At 35.0% G+C, this 20414-nt stretch overlaps 1 protein-coding gene across 3 annotated transcripts in view; it reads left to right on the top strand.

Moving 5' to 3' along the window:
* Positions 1-20414, top strand: part of CADPS2 (calcium dependent secretion activator 2) — a 729035-nt gene that overhangs the window by 559560 nt on the left and 149061 nt on the right. For all 3 annotated transcript variants that reach the window (XM_069087109.1, XM_069087108.1, XM_069087107.1), the window contains exons 14-15: positions 13535-13636; positions 17612-17675. In XM_069087109.1, the coding sequence (XP_068943210.1) occupies positions 13535-13636; positions 17612-17675 (166 nt within the window). The remainder of the gene's footprint in view (positions 1-13534; positions 13637-17611; positions 17676-20414) is intronic.

The following is a 20414-nucleotide window of genomic DNA, read 5'->3' as shown; positions in this document are numbered from 1 at the left end:
TTTGGCTCACATTCCTTGTATCTTCCCTTCTTCATACACTGAGTTCCTACCTAGTCTTTGAAACCTTTAAAACTTAGCATAATGCTAACCCTTCTTTGAAGCTATACCTGACTCCTGATCATCCTCCCACCTGCCAGAAGAAAAAAAGACCAAAAAATTAGTAACAGCCTTTTCATTGGCAGAAAACACATGTTAGGGGATGGGGCCAAGATAACAGAATAAAAGCAGGGATTTTCCAGAGCTCTCCCTAAAACCCCTCCAAATACCTTTAAAAAATGACTCTAAACAAATTCTAGAGCAGAAGAACCTACATAAAGACAGAGTGAAACAAATCTCCAGCCCAACAACCTGGAAGGTTAACAGGAAAGGTCAGTTGCATCAGTCTGAGAGAGGTGGGCAGTCCAGTGTAAAATGTGCCGGCACAGACCGGGCCCCAGCAAACCCAGATCAGGCCTCAGAGGACTGAATCACTGGGAGCTGTGGCAATTTATAGACTTCTCAACCCACAAACACCAAAGACAACTTAGGTCAGTAGGAAAGGACTCACAGACCTTGATTGTTCTGCCCATATTTGGATCTGGGTTGCAGTCCTGGGGCAAGGAGGTGCACTGGCATGCCAGAGCTTGTGGCAGCAGTGGAGAGGGGACCTTCATCATAGTTCCAGGGCAGAAAAGAGTGCTTGTGGTCACTCACAGACACAGAACACTGAACACCGAACACTCTGAGGAGTAAACACCTCTCCTTAGATAAACCATCTTGGAAGAAATGAAAACTTACAGATTCCTAGAAGTAGCTCAGAAAACAGCTACACAGAATGCCTGAAACTTGGAAGAGTATGCCCTCCACACTAGAAGCAGAGCCCTACCTTAACAAAGAGTTAAAAATCAATAAATAGGCTGGGAAAACGAGCAAACAATGGGAAAAACTCAAGCTATAGAATCTTACTTTTGTGACAAGGAAGGTCAAAACATTCAATCAGAAGAAGACAACAAAGTCAAAGCCTCTGAGAAAAATATGAATTGGTTTCACATCATGGAAAATCTCAAAAAGGATATTGAAAATCAAGTAAGAGAAGTAGAGGAAAAATTGGGAAGAGAAATGAGAGTGATACAAGAAAATCATGGGAAACGAGTTAGCAGCTTGATAAAGGAGACCTCAAAAAATGCTGAACAAAATAACACCTTAAAATTAAAGTAGACCAAATGGCAAAAGAGGTCTAGAAAGCCAGTGGGGAGAAGAATGACGTAAAAAACATAATTGGGGGGGTACAGCTAAGTGATGCAGTGAATAGAGCAACAGTCCTGGAGTCAGGAGGACCTGAGTTCAAATCCAGCCTCAGAGATGTAACACTAGCTGTGTGACCTTGGGCAAGTCACTTAACTCCAATTACCCTGCCTTACCCCTTCCATAAAAAAAGATAAACAGAATTGGGCAAATGGAAAATGTTTAAAAGTTTAATGAAGAAAATAGTTCCTTAACAATGAGAATGGAGCAAATGGAAGCTAATTACTCCATGAGAAATCAAGAAATTATAAAACAGAATTAAAAGAGTGAAAAAAATAGAAGACAACGTGAAATATCTCATTGGAAAAACAACTGACCTGGAAAATAGATTAAGGAGAGGTAATTTATAATTTATTGGACTACCTGAAAGCCGTGATCAATAAAAGAATGTAGACATCATCTTTCAAGAAATTGAGGGGAAAATAGAAATTGAAAGAATCCAGCTATCACTTCCTGAAGGAGATCCCCAAATGAAACCTCCCAGGAATATTATAGCCAAATTGCACAGTTCCCAGGTCGAAGAAAAAATATTGCAAGCAGCTAAAAAGAAATAATTTAAGTATTGTGGAAACACAATCAGGATAAGACAAGATTTAGCAGCTTCTACATTAAGGAATCAGAGGACTTGGAATATGATACTCTGGAGGTCAAAGGAGCTACGATTAAAACCAAGAATCAACTACCCAACAAAACTGAGTATAGGGGCGGCCAGGTGGCACAGTGAGTAAGAGCACCAGCCCCAGAGTCGGGATGACCTGGGATCGAATCCGGGCTCTGATACTTAGTACCACACCCAGAAATAACTGGCCATATAACCTTGAGCAAGTTACTTAACCCCAATTGATTTTTTTAAAAAAACTGAGTATAATACTTCAGAGGGAAAAATGGAATTTCAATGACATAGAGGAATTTAATGCATTCTTGAGAAAAAAAAACAGCATTAGATAGAAAACTTGACTTTTAAATACAATACTCAGGAGAGTCATGAAAAGGTAAACAGGAAAGAGAAATCATAAGGGACATATTAAAGTTGAATTATTTACATTCCTACATGGAAAGATGATATTTGTAACTCATTAGACCTTTCTCATTATTAGGATAGTTGGAGGGAATACATACACACATACACACAGGGTGAGGAGGGTGAGTTGAATATGAAGGTAAGATACCTAAAAAATAAAATTAAGGGGTGAGAGAGAGGAATGTAATGGTAGAAGGAGAAAGGGAGAGGTAGAATGGGGCAAATTATCTCACATAAAAGAGGCAAGAAAAAGCTTTTACAGTGGAGGGGAAGAAAGAGGGGGAGGGAATGAATGAACCTTACTCTTATTGGATTTGGCTTAAGTGGGGGATAAAATTCACACTCAATTGGGTATGGAAACTTATAGGAAAGTAAAAGGGGTACGGGGGAAGAGAGAGAGGTGATGGAAGGGAGGGCAGATTGGGGGAGGAGGTAATCAGAAACAAACACTTTTGAAGAGGGAATGGGTGGAAGGAAATAACATTACTATTGTGGAAGTGCTTTGCATGACTACACATGTCTAACCTATATCAAATTGTTTGCCTTCTCAAAGAGGGTGGGTAGGGAGGAAGGAAGAAAGAATTTGGAACTCAAAGTTTTTAAAACAAATGTTAAAAATTGTTTTTACATGTAACTGGGAAATGAGATACACAGGCAGTAGGGTAGAAATCTATCTTACCCTACAGGAAAATAGAAGGGGAAAGGGATAAGAAAATGGGGGTGATAGAAGGTAGGGCAGAATGGGGGAAAGGAGTAATCAGAAACAAAACACTTTTGAGGAAGGAGAGGGTGAAAGAAGAGAGAGAGAATAGAATAAACAGAGTAGGGGGAGTAGGATAGAAGGAAATACAGTTAGCAATAATAACTGTGAAAAAAATTTGAATCAAACTTCTCTGATACAGGTCTCATTTCTATAACATACAGAGAACTGTATCAACTTTATAAAAATAAGAGCCATTCTCCAGTTAATAAATGATGAAAAGACATGATCAGTTTTCAAATGAAATAATTAAAACTATCTATAGCCATATGAAAAAATATACTAAATCACTAATGATTGGGAAAATGCAAGTTAAAACAGTTTTGAGGTACTACTTCATACCTATTAGATTAGATAATAAGATAGAAAAGGTAAATGACAAATGTTGGAGGGGATGTGGGAAAAATGAGACATTAATGTACTGTTGTTGGAGTTGTGAATTGATGAAACCATTGTATAAAGTAATTTGGAACTATGCCTAAGGTTCTGTGGAACCATGCATACCCTCTAACATAGGAATGTCAGTGCTAGGTCTGTATCCCAAAGGGATTAAAAAAAGGAAAAGGACCTATATGTACAAAAAATATAGCAGCTCTTTTCTGGGGGTAAAGAATTGGAAATTGAGGGGATGTACATCAGTTGAGGAATGGCTGAATAAGTTGTGGTATATAATTGTGATAGAATACTATTGTACTATAAGAAGTGATGAGCAGGATGCTCTCAGAAAAGCCTAGAAAGACTCGCATAGGTCTATGAAAAGTGAAATGTAATGGGTACAAAGTAACAGCAAAATTGTAGGGTGATCAATCAGCTGTGAATGTCTTAGCTATTCTCGGCAATACAATGATCCATGACAACTCTGAAGGACTTGGGAAGCAAAATGCTGCCCATTCCCAGAGAAAGAACTGATGGTGTCTGAATACAGATTGAAGCAACTTTGTTTTTTTTTTCTTTTTTCATCTTTATTTTTTTCAATCTATGTTTTCTTTCAGAACATGACTATTACAGATATGTTTTGGAAGACTACACATTTATAACCTATATGGAATTTCTTGCCTTCTCAGTGAGGGGAGGAAGGCAGAGAATTTGGAACTCAAAGTTTTAAAAACAAATGTTAAAAATTGTTGTTTACATGTAACTGGGGAAAAATTAAATACTAAATAAATATAAAAGAAAGAAGAAATCACATATTAACAGCTCACTAGGTACACTTATCATGCATGATTTGTTAAGCTAGCAAGAAAGCATGGCATAGTGAATAAAGAGGCAGGAAAACCCAGTTTCAAATTTTGCCTCTAACACATACTGGCTATAGGACCCTCACTTAACTACTCAGTGCTCTCAGAAAACCCTCTATAGACTATAATTTGCGGCGTAGATGCCAGTTTGCATTAATAAATGGAGTTTCCTCACTGAGAATTCAGTATGCCAATGAAATCAAAGATCTGGTCCCAAAAAATGAGGTCATATAGTTATTTGTGTGTGTGCACCATATTCCCCTATCAGACTATAAGCTCCATGAAGGCAGGGACCATGTCTAATTTAAATTCTGTATTTTCCATAGCACCCTCTACAATATCCTACAGCTAGAAACTGATTTATAAACATTTGCTGAATTGCTTTGAAATCTCTGATGCATGTAGCAAATGTATAATTAGCTCTAATGAAAGAAGCCAGAAAGTACCATATTTTCAGGGTCAGTTCCCCCTCACTGTTCTAGCAGAGACATTAAAGAAACTAAAGGTGGCAGATTTCATTTACTAAGCAATCAGAAATAAAGTTGGGTACAGAAGGCAGTAAAAATATATGCCATGGTTTTTCATGCAATTTCAATTAAATAGTAGATTAAATGATTTCTAATATATATCTCTAATTTGTTTGACAATTTATATACAGTAATGATGTGAATTGACATGTCCAGTACCTGAGCACAGGGGACAGAGGGACTGGGTCTCTGACCATTACTTTCCTCGTTTTTAAAACGAGGATTATCAGGTTTAGCTAACTGCTTCCCCTCTCTACAATCCCACCACACACACACACACACACACACACACACGCCTGTTTTGAGTTTCAAATGAGATAATGAAGCATAGAGTCTCTGAGTTGGAAAGGACCGAACAAGTAAATTGCTGATACTTCTACTTGAAATATGACTGTCTACAACATCCAAAATAAGGGATAGTCCTTCCTCTGCTTAAACCCTTCTAGTAACATAGAACTCAGTATTTCCCTACCCTGATTCCCAATGTAACAGTCCTGTTTTAGACAGCTTTGTGGTATGTCTTGTTGTTAATTGTTGCCTTATATTGTTATTAGTTATTATTAAATACTTGCCTTATATTGAGGCAAAATCTTCCTCCTATTAGTTTCTACCATTGGCTCTATCTCTGTTCTGAGCCCAAGAACAATAAAGATAATAAATCCAAGTGACAAACATTCAGATATTTGAAAATGGTGGTTAATTCTCCCCTAACTCCACTCTTCTTCAAGTTTAATGACTATTTCCTAGTGAAATAGTCTTTAGTGAAGGAAAAAAAAATATATATATATATAGTCTACAGTGGAAATACTTTGAAAGACATAAAGCATCCTACAGGTGTCACACCCGCTCTGGGTAAATCCCTAAATGTAAACTTATACTCAGAAGCTGAGTCCCCGAGAGGAGTTGCCACCTCCAGTTCTGGCAACAACCCTGTGGGCAGCTGCTCCCACTCTTGTATATCCCCACTAGCATGTTAATTCCCGTAAACAATTAGCCAGAAAACTTAATTAGCTCTTAGGGAAGAGATTTATTGAGGTGATATTGTAACTATAGCAGACAGAAACATCCCCCCCACAAGTGTTGGGTTGTTCTCTCCCTCAGAGACACTCATGGGAAGAGTGGACTAAGATTTGAGGGACAGTAGTAAGGAGTCCCATGTTAAGGACATGTGTGTGGTCAAGGATAACTCACAAGTCATGATACTCCATGCCCTGGAAGTGCTTTCTCTCTTTGAAGAATCTTCACCCTTTTAGGTACAGCGTCTCAGAACAGCATCCACTACTCCTTTCTTGAGGCAATAGCCTCTCCTGGTCTCTTCACTGCAGTCAAGCAGCTACACTGCTGGGAATTCCTTCCTCTCTTGGCTAACTCTTATTTGTGTCTGTCCTTTGTTTTCTGCTGCTGGATGAATGCAATTCTTCTGGCTCTGATGGCATGGCCAGGAGAGAAGGAGAAGAGATAATGCCTCCCGCTCTTTGCTGTCTGTTGGTATAGGAGCAGGGGTCTACCTCCATAAAGCTCTCTCAGTCCTAGATACTTCAACTGCTGAATGAACTATTTCTTTTACGTTGTTGTTGTTACCCGGTTGTTTTTGTCACATCTGACTCTTCCTGACCCCATTTGGGATTTTCTTGGCAAAGATACTGGAGTGGTTTGTCTTTTCCTTCTTCAGCTCATTTTACAGATGAGGAAACTGAGGCAAACAAGGTTAAGTGACTTGCCCAGGGTCACACAGATAGTGTGAGGCCAGATTTGAACTCAGGAAAATGAGTCCTGACTCCAGGCCCGGCACTCAATTCACTGTACCACCTAACTACTTCTTTCATATAAAAACCCAAAGGGTATTACTAATTAGTCATAATTAGCAATCATAAAATCTTTCATAAAATTGCCTTTATCCAGTGTTGGAGACATTGTGATTGTTGTAGGAAGATTATGGGAAAGTTCCTTAATACCTCTTTATACTTTGGGATTAAATTACAATCAACAAGCTTTTATTTAAGGCTTACTTAGTTCCAGGTACTGTGGTAAGTGCTGGATGTACAAAGAAGGACAAAAGATAAACAGAAAACAAAAGCTGCTCCATGCCCTCAAGGAGCTCACATTCTAAAGGCAGTGACTGAAATTCTTTCTTCGTAATTATCTTTGTTGTAATTATCTATGAGGGTCGGTACAAATGTGGCAGAAATAGTCTTTAAAAATCAGTTTCATTTGCATATAATATGAATAAGACTTCGAATTTGCTCATTTAAAATGACCATTAGTCACATATATGATAAAGTGAGCTTTTCATATTTTCTGTAACCCTTCAAATGTGAGTTTGATGTGGTTTTGTTGGTGTTGGGACACAGAAATATGATGGGTTTGATTTGTTAGATTCCTTACAGTTTAAAAAGGAAAACCCTATTTATCAGATTGTTGCATGGTTTCCCACTTTCTTTCATATCATTCTCTCGTCTGCTTTCCTGTTTTCTTTCAGTTAAGTTGACCCAGCTATTCCTTTTTTTAGTCTTGTTACTTCATTCTTTTTTTCTAACCTGCCTAACAATCTATCTCTCACCAGCTGTCCACACCCATTACTGAAAGGAATTTCTTTAAAAAAAAAAAAATCCATCCCGTTCTGTTACAGTAGTCCTGGAGATAAAAGACTGCAACTTATTAACACAATCTGTGACTATGTGTCATACCCATTTTCCCTTAGATATTTTGCCATTTCTTTGCCAAAAAAATTTTTTTAATTGTTTCTCCATATATTTAATTTGTAAAAACACTAAGCAGGTTAGTCCTCAGGGAGAAACCAGACCAAATCAAATTATCTGTCCCAGGCACTGAGTATTAATGACAGTTCTATATTGAAGTAAAAATGCCCAAATTTTAAAATGACAAAAATCTCTTTAGGCAATAAAATTCATATAAAATATCAAAGGTTACTGTAGGTTGACCCGTTTGATCATTTTAGTTTTTATCTATTTTATATTATTTATTATTACATATTATTCTGTAATTTTATTAGTATTATCTGTTTGAGCTTTTTTGTTATTATTTCCTGTTAAATCTTATTCATATGTACTGATCACTGTGGGTGCCCATAGTGTGCTGGGGCAGCATTAAATGAGTGCTGAATTTGTAGTCAAAGGACCTAGAGTCAAATACTAGCTTTTCCACTCACTACCTGAGAGTTTTTGAGAAATTCACATAATTTTTCTGGACTTCAGTTTACTCATATATAAAATAAAGAGGAGAGAGATGTCAGAGGAGCCAAGGGGTTGCCATAAGTGACATCCAAAAGCACTTCTAGCTCAAAATTTGTGGTTCAAAGACTTTTTCAGTCAGCTAGGTGGCGTGGTGATTAGAGCGCTGGGCCTGGAGTTAGGAAGACTCATCTTCATGAGTTCAGATATGACCTCAGACATTTACTAGCTGTATGACCCTGGGCAAGTCACTTTTTGCTTCAGTTTCCTCATCTGTAAAATGGGCTGGCGAAGGAAATGGCAAACCACTCCTTTATCTTTGCCAAGAAAACTCCACATGGGGTGACAAAGAATTGGACGTGAAGGAAAATGAGTGAACGACAACAAAAAGAACTTTTCAGTATTAATGTGATCTATTGTTTCTCATATATTCTAAAATATTGTGGAAGCATACTTTTAATAATATTTCATAGATAATATTAGCATCATAGATACGGATTGCTAAAATTATTCAGGAACACATTCAAGCCTGCAATATACTTCCTATAAGAGCCGTGGAAGAAATCTGCTGCCTCAAATAATCAGAGACGTAGATGCTGGCATAGCTCAGGGAGTACTCATTAAACCCCCCAAAAAGTTCAATATTGAAGGATTCCAGGCTTATATGGTACTCAGTCAGGTAAGGGTAATGGATTAAACATAGAGGCTTCTTAAATTCCTGAAATGAAAAAAAAGGATAGATTTTTAATGCCTAAATCGAGTTTGTGTTGTTGGTGGTACAGTCCTATATATGTTTTTTAATACAGGACTATTAGATCTGCTACTTTGAAGTATAGTGATGGTAAGTATCTCAATATGATGTGTCCTATATACTTAAGTATTAATTTAAATATAGTCTAAATCTGCTGGATCAGCAAATCAAAAATCTTCAAAACAGTGCAGATCCTTCTGCCTATTAGAAAGTTCACACAATAAAAGTAGATAGAATTTATAAACCATTTTGCAATAAACAGGGTTCTCAAAAACATCTTTTTCTTGTTCTTTGTGAAAAAAACCCACGCGTAAATATAAACTCAGGTGAGAAGCCACAACTATTAGTCATACTGTACTAAATCCCCTTTGTAAGAATGTTGGAAGAATGATTAATATAAACATTTGGCCTTTGAGTGCTTTTGGTTAAAGCAGAGAATAAATTCCACATAATGGCTTTGGTTAATTACATCTTTGATTAAAAGGAAGAGTTTCACTTGAGAGGCATTTTCCATTTTGTAGTTACCTCAAACTCCATTCCCAAGGGACTCTCCTTCTACAGAAATCTCACATTGTCTGTTACTGCCCTCTCTTTAGAAAATAAAAGTGTCAGAAGCGAATTGTAGCCACCTTTCCCCTAGTCTCCTCCTTCACCATGACAATCGTGTTTATATCTAATGGTCAGTGGATCATAAATGTTATTGTTCAATCGTTTAGTCATGCCTGACTCTTTGTGCCTCCGTATGAGGTTTTCTTGGCAAAGATACTAGAGTGGTTTGTCGTATCTTTCTCCAGTAGGCAAAAGCAGAGTTTAAGTGCCTTGCCCGTAGTTCTTCAATTAATTTTTTATAAGGAAGTTGTTGAGGAATTTGTTAGATTTTAAAGTAATTGATATTTTTATTCTCCAATATATTTTTTGCCATTGATCTTATAAATATGTACTTAGGAAAAGATGCACTTTTTCATTGGTTTTATGTTGAGAAAAATTTCTTGTTCCTTCTTAATTTAAAAGGTCATGATTTAATTAATTTAAAAAGTTACTAATTCTAAATTACTAAATATTAATAATGAAATTCTGCCTTAATCTTTAATTCTATGTATAAAATATATGTTAAATTTTTATATGGAAACCTTTTTATCCATACTAACAAATTGAAATTTCAATTTCTCTATTCTTTATTTAATTTCCTATTCTTTCTACTTTTAAATTATAAAAAATTCCAAATAATTTATTCTTTATTAGTATTAATAATAGTGTTGGTAATAATAATTTAGTGCTTGCTATAATCAACAGCACAAAACTTAGCTTGACTGATCTTTTTCTAGTTTTACATTTATTATTGCTAATATGCACAAGATCTAAATTTGTATATAAAGATTTTTTTAAATAAATAGTTTAAACATGGAAATATGTTTTGCATGATTGCACGTGTATAACCTATATTAAATTGCTTACCGTCTTGAAGAGGGGGAAGGGAAGGAAGAAAGAATTTGGAACTGAAAATTTTTTTTAATTAATGTTAAAATTATCTTTACATGTAATTGGGAAAAAGTAAAATGTTAATGTAAGTATATATATATATATATGTGTGTGTGTGTATGTATATATACACACATACACTTATGATCACTTAGCAGAGTGTCTTGCACATACTATGCACTTAATAGATGAATCAAATGAAACCAATACTCACAGTTTTGTTGTTATATTCATTTAAGGCTTTTTGAAAGTTCATAACTTAAAATGAGCCATTCAGTAATATCTGTATTTCATATTTAAGGTGTTGGTTTTCTTGAACTGAAATCCTAATACAATAATTGACATATTGAAATTGTCATGCTGACATGAAATATGTCAATTTCATGGATTTTTAAGCTTTTGAATTCTGGTGAAAGGTTATATTTTAAATAGTGTCAACTATTAGTATGTCTCAGCTACAGCTATATGTTTTAATACCAATTGTGCTTCCTCATTTCTGGTAGGAAATTCTTTAGAGTTTCCTTTGTATGCTTGCTGTGGAAAACAAATCTCTGAGAGGATTACTTTCAATGAATATGCAGGTTCTCCTTTCACTGCATAATATGTACACTTTTACTACTACATGTACACTAATAGTAATATGTGTCAATAATTTGGGATGGAGGGCATTTTATGCAGTCATTATAAACTGCATATTCATTTATCTACTTGGGATAGAATCAAAACATGTGAAGAAGTCAAAGTGTTAGGTGCTTTATTTAATATGCCAGCTTGATACCTCTCTTGGGAATACATGCGACAAAGTGACATCCCCTCAGTATCTAAGACAATTCCTGTTGTGGTGAAGGTTCACCGATGTGACATCTTCCTGGCTTACCTTTCTCACATGTCACTGTGTAGACCCCTGGCTCCTATCTGTCATGTGTATGACATGCCCCAGTGAGGTTTAATATGACAGAACTCTTTATTTGAATCCTGTGGATCATGATCTCACCTGACAACCCCAAGCATTAACAGTGAAATTCGCTCAGATACAACCATGTTGTGTCTGTCAGAGTGCTGAGGCAAAGTATCATGCTATTCATCAGAACAAGGGAGATAAGTTATTTGCTCTTCCATGCAAGTTTGTGAAATACTAAAGTAATAGAAATAGTTACATGTGTCTTTAGTACATTTGGTTTTATTGCCGTCCTTGGAATATTTAAAAATCCAGGGAATCTTGGACCCAAGTTAAAAAAAAAATATTCAGCTATAAAAAAAAAAAGTTGCCTCGTGTGATGATGTCATGAACCTGTGGACCCCTAAGCCTTACCCTTAATGAATAAAGTTAAGCTCCCGCTAGTTCTTGTGGCTAATCTTCCATGAACGATTTTATGCTTGTTAATATTAAGACCAGGAAAACACCTGTGCATATCTACGTTTGGCATGTAACAGCTGCTCCGTTTAAGAAGGTTGATTTGTCAAAGTATTACCTGAGAAAGTTCATTATTATAAAATTGTTTTCAACTTTCATCATCAGCTAATACTTAATTGCTATGCTTTTTATACTTTGCCTTAATTATAGATCAACTTTTTTTTCCATTCTCTGAAGAAATAATGAATGACCAATATTTTGACATTTGGGGTTTTTTCCCCCTGTGAAATGTTAAATTAAAATTCTTTCTGATGGAATAAATGTTACTGATGAATTATCCAGAGTAGAAAAATCAAACTTTTGGCATTTTAGAAATTAAAGATGAGATATAATTGCAAGAAATATTTTAAAAGAATAAACCTCAGTAATTTATAAGTTTGTATGAAAACACTTAAATGATTCATCTACATGTAGGAAAAATTCATTCTACTTGAGATGCTTTTGACCTGATTGCTGAATGAAAGGTCTTTATGTCATTGCGATTAAAATGCAACTTTTAAAATTAATTGCTTTAATTTTAATTGACTATAGTTAACAAGCATCAAAGATACATCTCCATGTATATCACAATGAATACATCAAATATAAATCTATGTACAAAGTTACTGCAAACTGTTTTTTCTTTAATTCTCATGAAATGTGCAATCCTTTCTTATCTTATGTATACAATGACATTGTTTCCCATTTTAAACTATCTCCTGCTTCTAATCTTCAAGAATTAAAAATGGAATCTTTATAAAGTAGAATTAATAAGGACAGGAATTATTAATTATCACCAAGGAAAGCTCTCATACTTAATAGTTAGACTATGCAAACATATTACAGGTTATGAGGTAAATATGGGTTCAGTGTGATTTATATCTAGTTCTATGGCTAGAAATATACTTACATTCAGAGAGTAAGAATTCAGTAGGGGAATTATAGGTGATCAAATTATAGGAAGGATACAGCTAAAACTATAAATTCCTCTGATACAGATGTAGCCTTACTTTCATTGTGATTCTGAATTAAGAAATAATTACATTCAGTCTCCATTTTTCTTTAAACTTTTGTCCCTTTCTGTGTATATGCATACATTTATATTTTAATTAAAGAAGCAATATAATCTCCAAGAGTAGCAGGAAATCTCTAATTGCTTGCATAATATGCATTTCCACCAAAAATTTCCTGCAGGTAAATGTAAAAATATAAAAGTATCCCTCTCATTTGGTATAAAAGTAGTTAATAAATTTTAAAGTCCATCCAGTAGATTTTTACAATATTATAACAAACAGCATTCACTTCCATTTATAAATGTTTGATACTACTAGAAAATACTATTCACAGGCTTTTTCAAGGACTTTTCATTATTTTCTGTAAATCTGGAAAATATTTCTTATAATCCATTACCTTGAACATTGGCTAAAAGAAAATAGTTTAGTTCCTTTAATTCTAGGTCAACATATGAAGGAAATGTTTGTGAATTTATCCAATGTATTTCATTTATATTAGAAGACAATCTGTATAGTTCAAACTAATAACCTTTGTTGTAGGGGCTTTTCAAGACAAAAACAAGTTCAGAAAATGTCTAAATAATATAGAATATTGAATTGTGTTGGTCTGACATTAAAATACTTTGCAGATCTACACTGGATGCATAGCACCAAGCAATGTATTTTTTTTTTTTTAAGCAATCGGGGTTAAGTAACTTGCTCAAGGTTACATGACCAGTTATTTCTGGGTGTGGTGCTAAGTATCCGAGCCCAGATTTGATCCCCAGGTCATCCCGACACTGGAGCTGGTGCTCTTACTCGCTGAGCCACCTGGCCGCCCCTAGGAATGTATTTTTTGTAATCTGTAATTAAATGGCTTTTTCTCTGATTTTTACAGACCTGATGGAATCGGAACTGTTTCAGTGGAAGAAAAAGAAAGATTCGAAGAAATTAAAGAAAGACTGTCTTCCCTTTTAGAAAACCAAATTAGCCATTTCAGGTATGGTTTCCCTTCTGTTTACAAGAGTACTCTTCTCCAGTCTATCTTGTAAAGGGCCACTAGATTATTCATAATATTGCTTCCCTGCTCAAAATCCTACAATGGCTCCCTGATTGCCTACAGGCTCATGTTCAATATCCTTAGCCTTCTTAATACAAAGCTTCCTACAATATTGTTTCAGTCTACCTTTCAGTGAGTATAGTGAAGGGCTCCTTCTTTCATTTGAAATACCTTTATTTTTTCTCTCTTGGTAACTAATCTTACCCATCTATCAAGGTTAAACTCAAAGTCCTCCTCCTCTTTGAAGCTGATTACACCGAGAGTTCCTAAAGTAACTGCTATTTCCTCTGCCTTATCTGCCTTATCACTTGTTATCCATACCACACACTTGATGTGGATTATATAGAGCTTTACACTGGTAATTATCTTTATATGGTCACTTTTCTTGAGAACAAAGACCTCTCCATGTACTTCTTTGTGGCCATGCACCTTGCACCTAAATAGACAAATTAAATATTAGAGAGAAGTGAAGCATGGACAGGGAGGGCCTGGCATAAAAGACACAAGTAGGCTTGTCCTTGGCAGTGGAAAAAAACCAAATATCCACCTAAGACTAGAACAAAGAAAGAATGAATTTTTGTGACTTAAAAATATGAATGGGCTGACTAGGTCAATTGAGTTAATGTATTTTTAAAGATTTTCCAGTTCATTCAATTTTATATTTAACTACTTTAACACTAGCTTTCTGACCATGAGAAAGCCATTTAACCTATTTCCTTATCACAAAATAAGATTGCCAGTGTTTCTTCAAGCTCTAAATGACATATTTTCATTTCTGTGCTAATACTAACTTCTTATCATATGAAGAGATTAAGACTGATAAGCCAAAAGAAGAAAAAAGTCATGGGTTGACTTGATTATAATGTTCAAGTGTATGAAAGATTTTATGACCAGTTTTAAAACAGTTTTTTCTCTATATTTATAGAAGAAGAAGAAGAGGACTTACATTAAAATAGAAGAGATTTCAGTTGGACTTTTGGAATAACTTAGGGGTAATTCTTAGGCAATTAATATGATCTAGAGATTTAACCAACAAAAAAATAAACCTGAAGTATTTATTTCTTACATATTTATTTTCTCCTTTTTTGTATTCATCCTATTTCTGTTAGACATATCTGTTGCTATTTAGCTTTCTCTTATCACAATACAATTATTAAAACTGTCCTCGGGATTTACTCTATGCTATTTGATCCTTGAGTGACCTTGACCAAGATAATACTTATCCTCTCAGTCATCAGTTTCTTTATCTGTAAAGTAAGAATGTCCTCTAAAGTCCCTGCTAATGCTAACTCCATTACCCTATTATTCCTTCCAGCACAAAGGTACAATCAGTGGACCTTGAATCGACGTATAACGGCAGCTCAGATATTCATTACCAGTCAACATGTATCAAAAAAGTTAAGCAATAAAATTAGTTTTTGTTAAAAAAAAAGTTCTTATATTTCACCTATATAGATATACAGATACCAATATCTAGATTATTCAAGAAAATATTAAACAGTCCTTAAAAAATTGACAGCTATTTCATAATGTCAAGCCAATATTTATGTTAAAAAGTTGCATGAAAATAATTTTCTCCTTTTGAATATTTATATGTATATATAAATATGGATGCATTTAAGATACAAGATATACCTTTTTTTAAAGAATGGCTTTGTATGTATGTATGCATCTTTATATATGCATATGCATAAATATACGTTTGTGTATGTGTGTGTTTGTATATGCACATGTTATCTCAAAAGTCTTAATGCAGTTTTAAGCTTTAATAGTTTAATGCTGTACTAAGACTTTTGGGAAACCCTGAATATGTAAAAGGCCCTAATAGTTTCTATACCTTATTGATTCAGGATTACTTCTACTCTATAAATATGTTGAAATATTTACATATATGTATGTCATGGAAGCTAATGCTAATTTAACACTTACCCAGTGGGACTTCAGAGACCAGAAATGCTAAAAGTAATCTGGAGATCAGTGGCATTCTATTCATAAAATGTGTTACCTACAGTTTAATAGAAATAAACAATGGAAAGAACAATGAGTGGATTATGCAAATACGCTGAAAAGATTTAAGCAGGGGAAGGAAATACTGTACTAGAGCCAAATTTGTGCTTATTTTAAAATAGATTAAGGTTGTAGATGTACAAGATGATTAGAACCATTTTGCTAATTTGCTAATAGGAAGGACCACTGTCCCTCCCTGCCAAGAGAGAAAGAAAGCAGTCAGCTTATTAAATATATCTCCTTGCCTATTCCATCCCCCCCCCAAAAAAAAAAGTGTGGAGGAAGGGAAAGGGGTCTTTGGGGAGGAGTGTTAAGGGAGAAAATATGAGAGAATGACAAATTGCTAATGGCAATTTTGAAGCAATCTACTACCACATTTATGCGACTTTGTGATTGTCGACTGTATATGAGATCAATAAAAAATTAGCAAAAGTAAACCTTGTGACAACATGAGCACTTTCATTTTAAAAAGCTTTAAACTATTTTATTGAAATTTAGTTTTATAAAATTATCTGAATTTAAAATCAATATCAAAGTAGAAAACAATTCTTTTTTTCATATAATGATATTAGATAAAGGTTTATGAGTGGATTAAATAGTAATGAAGCAGCTTGGTATAAGGGAAAATTATGCTGGATTTTGTAATCCAAGGATCTGAGTTTGAATCCTGACTCTCTCCTTTCCTGTAAGATAATCAACAGTTCACCTCATCTGTGTAATGAAGGGGCTGGAATCTGCAATGACTCTAAATCTACAATTCATTAATCCTAGAAACCAAGAATTCTTAAATGGAACAGTGTGTTTATGTGAGGAGTCACATTTAATCCTGTTTTCCTAGAGTATGGAAAGCATGAGTCTCAGGTTTTTGTTATATCTCTGTTTCCTAAAGGAATATGGTTGCTTTTTAAAGTAGTGTTTTAAAGAAAAAGTACCTTTGATTATGAATAATCTGAAAAAAAAGCAATCCTATTTCTCTTTTTTTATCATTAGAAAGATGAGTAAGTCATAACATGGCAGCACTCTGAAGTCAGTATAGCTCCTGTAATATTGTGAAAGTTTTGCCAAACATAGCTCTAGAAAATAGGGAGAACCAAGCCTAGAACCCCCAGGATGGAAGTGGCCATAACATGCTACCTTCTTAAGTGAAAAGGGGACTGAAGAGGAGCTCCTTCTAAAGAGCAGCAAGAGCATATTCCCACTTTGTGCCGAGAATTTTCTGTGCAACCTACTCACTCCTTTCTCAGTCTGGTCTCTCTCTCCTCCCTCTTCTCCCCCATGCACTTGTATGTTCAGAGGATCTATGGAACAAACCAAAGAGCTAGTATGTGAGAGATGTGGTATAGACCCAGGTCAAGGAACTACTGTCTGGTGAAAGACAAGGAGAGGATTTTACTAAGTTACGTGGAAAGGTTTATGAATATGACATAGAACAGAGAGGTAACTTCCAAGGAGCTGGAGAACCACGATCCTGTCCCAGTAGCTAGAACAAGGATATCTGGGGCTTCTGTGTTTCAGTTGCAAATGTGTGTGTGTGTGTGTGATTTCATTTTATAGTAAGGCTTTTTAAAAAAGGCAGAATTTATCATAAAATGCATTTATTGCATTCCCCTTCATTATTCATATACAACCTTTACATTTCTTCAAGCACATACTTTGGGCACTTACTACCAAAAAGGCATAGAATACTTCAGTCTTTACACTGCAGTAAGCTCTCTTAGCATTTAGAACATTTGTGGTGTGAAAGTGAATGAAGCACACACAGTCGAAAACTTCCATGATGAAATGGTGAGATTGCCCTCCCTTCACTGGAATTCCATTGTTAATAATTGAACAAGGAATTATTACAGGAACTTTTAAATTAGACATAAAATGTTTGAGCTCTTGTCCCTTTTTTGTTTCTTTTTAAAGATACTGCTTTCCCTTTGGACGGCCTGAAGGTGCTCTCAAAGCTACACTTTCATTACTCGAAAGGGTAAGTTTGTTCTTGAATTTTCATGTGCCTTGTCCTTTTATTATGGAACTAGTGAAAGTTATGTATTTCCTGGCTACTTTTTTTTTTGTTTTTATGGTATTTCCCCTTGTCTCCATTATATTCCATGTTCTGCTCTTTCTCCCCACACGTTAAAATTCTTCTGTTGTAAAATCCTCTGCTGTTGTATCTGTAGTCCTGTCTTCTGTAAACCTGAGGTTTCCCTGACCTCCTGTCATCCAGGTTATTTCCCCTCTCATGAAGCCACCATGATTCTTTCTTGTCTTCTGTCCATTCTTTGTAGGTCAGTTACCCTCCCAAAGATGCCTTCATTCTTCCCTTCTTGCTTTTCTACACATTTACTTCCTCCTCATTCTTATGACATTCCATTGGTATGTTTCTGTTTGTCATGGCTCTTGTATCTCCCATCTTTTCTTCCATCTCTCCTCATAACACACCCATTCCTTACAGTTAGAATATTTTCCATACAATCCATTAGCTTTTCTCTTTCTTTGCATCCAAAACTCACCTCAAGATTCGTTTCTCCAATGATGCCTAATCTAATGCACCATCAATTGTTGTTCAGCACGTAGAAATTCATTTTCCCACAAGAGAAAAGAAAATAGAATTCCATCTTTGCATATTAAATGTAACATTTTTCTAAAAGTGTATTTCTCTGTCTCATCTAAAATACAAACATTTTAAAGGAAGAAACTAATTTTATGTATTATAAGCAATTAGAGTAGTGCATCAGTGTGCCATAGCATCTAGATATCTGGCCCCAAAGTCAGAAACACCTGGGTTCAAGTCTTGCCCCGACTCTGACACATACAAGCTATATAATGTGTAACTCCTGGCTACTTGTTTGATATGAGCAACTGTCTAAACTCTCAGTCCCAGAGGAATGGCAGTACTGTATGGGCAGAGGGGAGTTTCTTCATTGGGACTTCCTTATACCAATAAAATCATGTAAAAATAATGTGGGGAGGGTGATAAGGGGATGGGTATATAGAAATAAGATAAGTCCAGCTTGTTCTATATCACCATTAAAAATTTATTAGAGAATTTCAATAGTTTATGGACTGAGCTCATAGCTCTGATTTACTGGCTTTCTTTGCCAGCTCTTATCCTTTCTTATGCTAAATTCATTTTAGGTATTTCATTACACATCAGTACCTTCCCCATAGGAAAAAGAGGCAAACTCCATTCCAGGGATTGCAAAGGGGAGTTAAAACTGATTGAAAATTAAGATCTTTGAATTCTTTAAGTATTTCATATTCTCACCCTGCTCTCCATTGCCTCCTTCCTGATTACCCTACCTCATCTAGAGCAAACTGGAATTGAAAAAGTTGGCATAGTAGTTTCTCATTTGATTTCGATTTTCATAATATTGAAAATTTATATTGAAGAACTTCAAGCTGTAAATTTTTTTTAAAAGTCTGGGTAAAAATGTACTAAGTTGACAACAGCAGCAATACAAATGGGTACAAGAAAATCCTTTAAAAGTTCTTTCACATTTGGAACTGGCAGTCTTTTGGATGTACCCACTGTTCAAAGCCCAGTTGCTTTGCTAGGTTTCCGCAGAGCAGAAAAAGTGGCACTAAGAAACTTGCTCCTAATCATATTCTCTGGCCAGTGATGAAAGATGATCTTTGTCCTAATTGGATCTACTCCATGACTCTGGCAGAATTAGGGAGAAATATTTGGGACGACTTATTCTGTCCTTTTCAAATGTTCTCATTAGTTGGTATGGTAATAGTTGCCCTCCTCTACCTCCAAACCCTTACTTCTCAAAAAGCCACCTTTCAGAATAGAACTCTACTGGTTTATATATAAAGAGAAAGTATATAAAGAAGGAGAAAGCAGAATAAATGTAATAGATGATTTTTTTTTTACAGCTCTTGACCTTTTATACTCCCATAGGGAATCAAAAAGAGGAACTTGGGCTTGGAAAGGCAAAAATATTTTCAATGAAATTAAGGATCTGCCTCGTCTTCTGCCCTCAAAAGAGGGGACAATGCTAGTTTGAGATGTATAAGTTCTTAACCCAAGGACCAATAAACCACAAGGATTATTCACGCAGTAGAATACCTTGTGTCTGACACAAAGTCCCAATTATATATTGGAATATTTTTCCCTTATTAGATTACTTGAAGAAAAAATGAGTCTATGGTGAGGTTGAATTTTACTTTCATTTTAAAATAGTCAAAGAAATGTTGATTAGTAAAATTATAACCATAGGTCACCATAAAATTGAGATGATTTTAGAATAGCGTCCTAGATGAAAAAGAAGTTAGAAAAATGAATAGAATAATAAAGATAGAAATTGGGAATATTATATTCCTATAGTGTTTACAACTTTACAACATTAATGGAACAATGAGTTCACTAAACAAATGCACTATATTTGAAAATTACTAGGTATTTTAATTTTGTGTCCACATTTTCACACTTATATGCTCTATTAAAAACAAGATAACAAAACCTTATTGAAGATATGAAGGGTTGGGGCTATCTTAACAAGCATTCAGACATGTGTATTGAAACATATTTTATTGAGAAATATGCATCCATCCCTGAGTATTAAAGGAAAGAATTCATGGTCATTATTTAACTGTTTAAGTACACAGTATTATATGAAATCTCTTTTAGGATAAAGTTTATTTAGAGTTTGAAAAACTAAGCATTCTTCTTTGAAATTAATTTTCCCTTAGTTTTCTTTTAAGAGAAATAAAGGAGACA

Source organism: Petaurus breviceps, unplaced genomic scaffold (assembly GCF_028583685.1).
Source record: "Petaurus breviceps papuanus isolate PSGF00001 unplaced genomic scaffold, PetGlider_PUasm1.0 181, whole genome shotgun sequence".
Taxonomy (NCBI): Eukaryota; Metazoa; Chordata; class Mammalia; order Diprotodontia; family Petauridae; genus Petaurus; species Petaurus breviceps.
The sequence above is the reverse complement of the archived record's forward strand: the minus strand, read 5'-3'. Positions and strand labels throughout refer to the sequence as shown.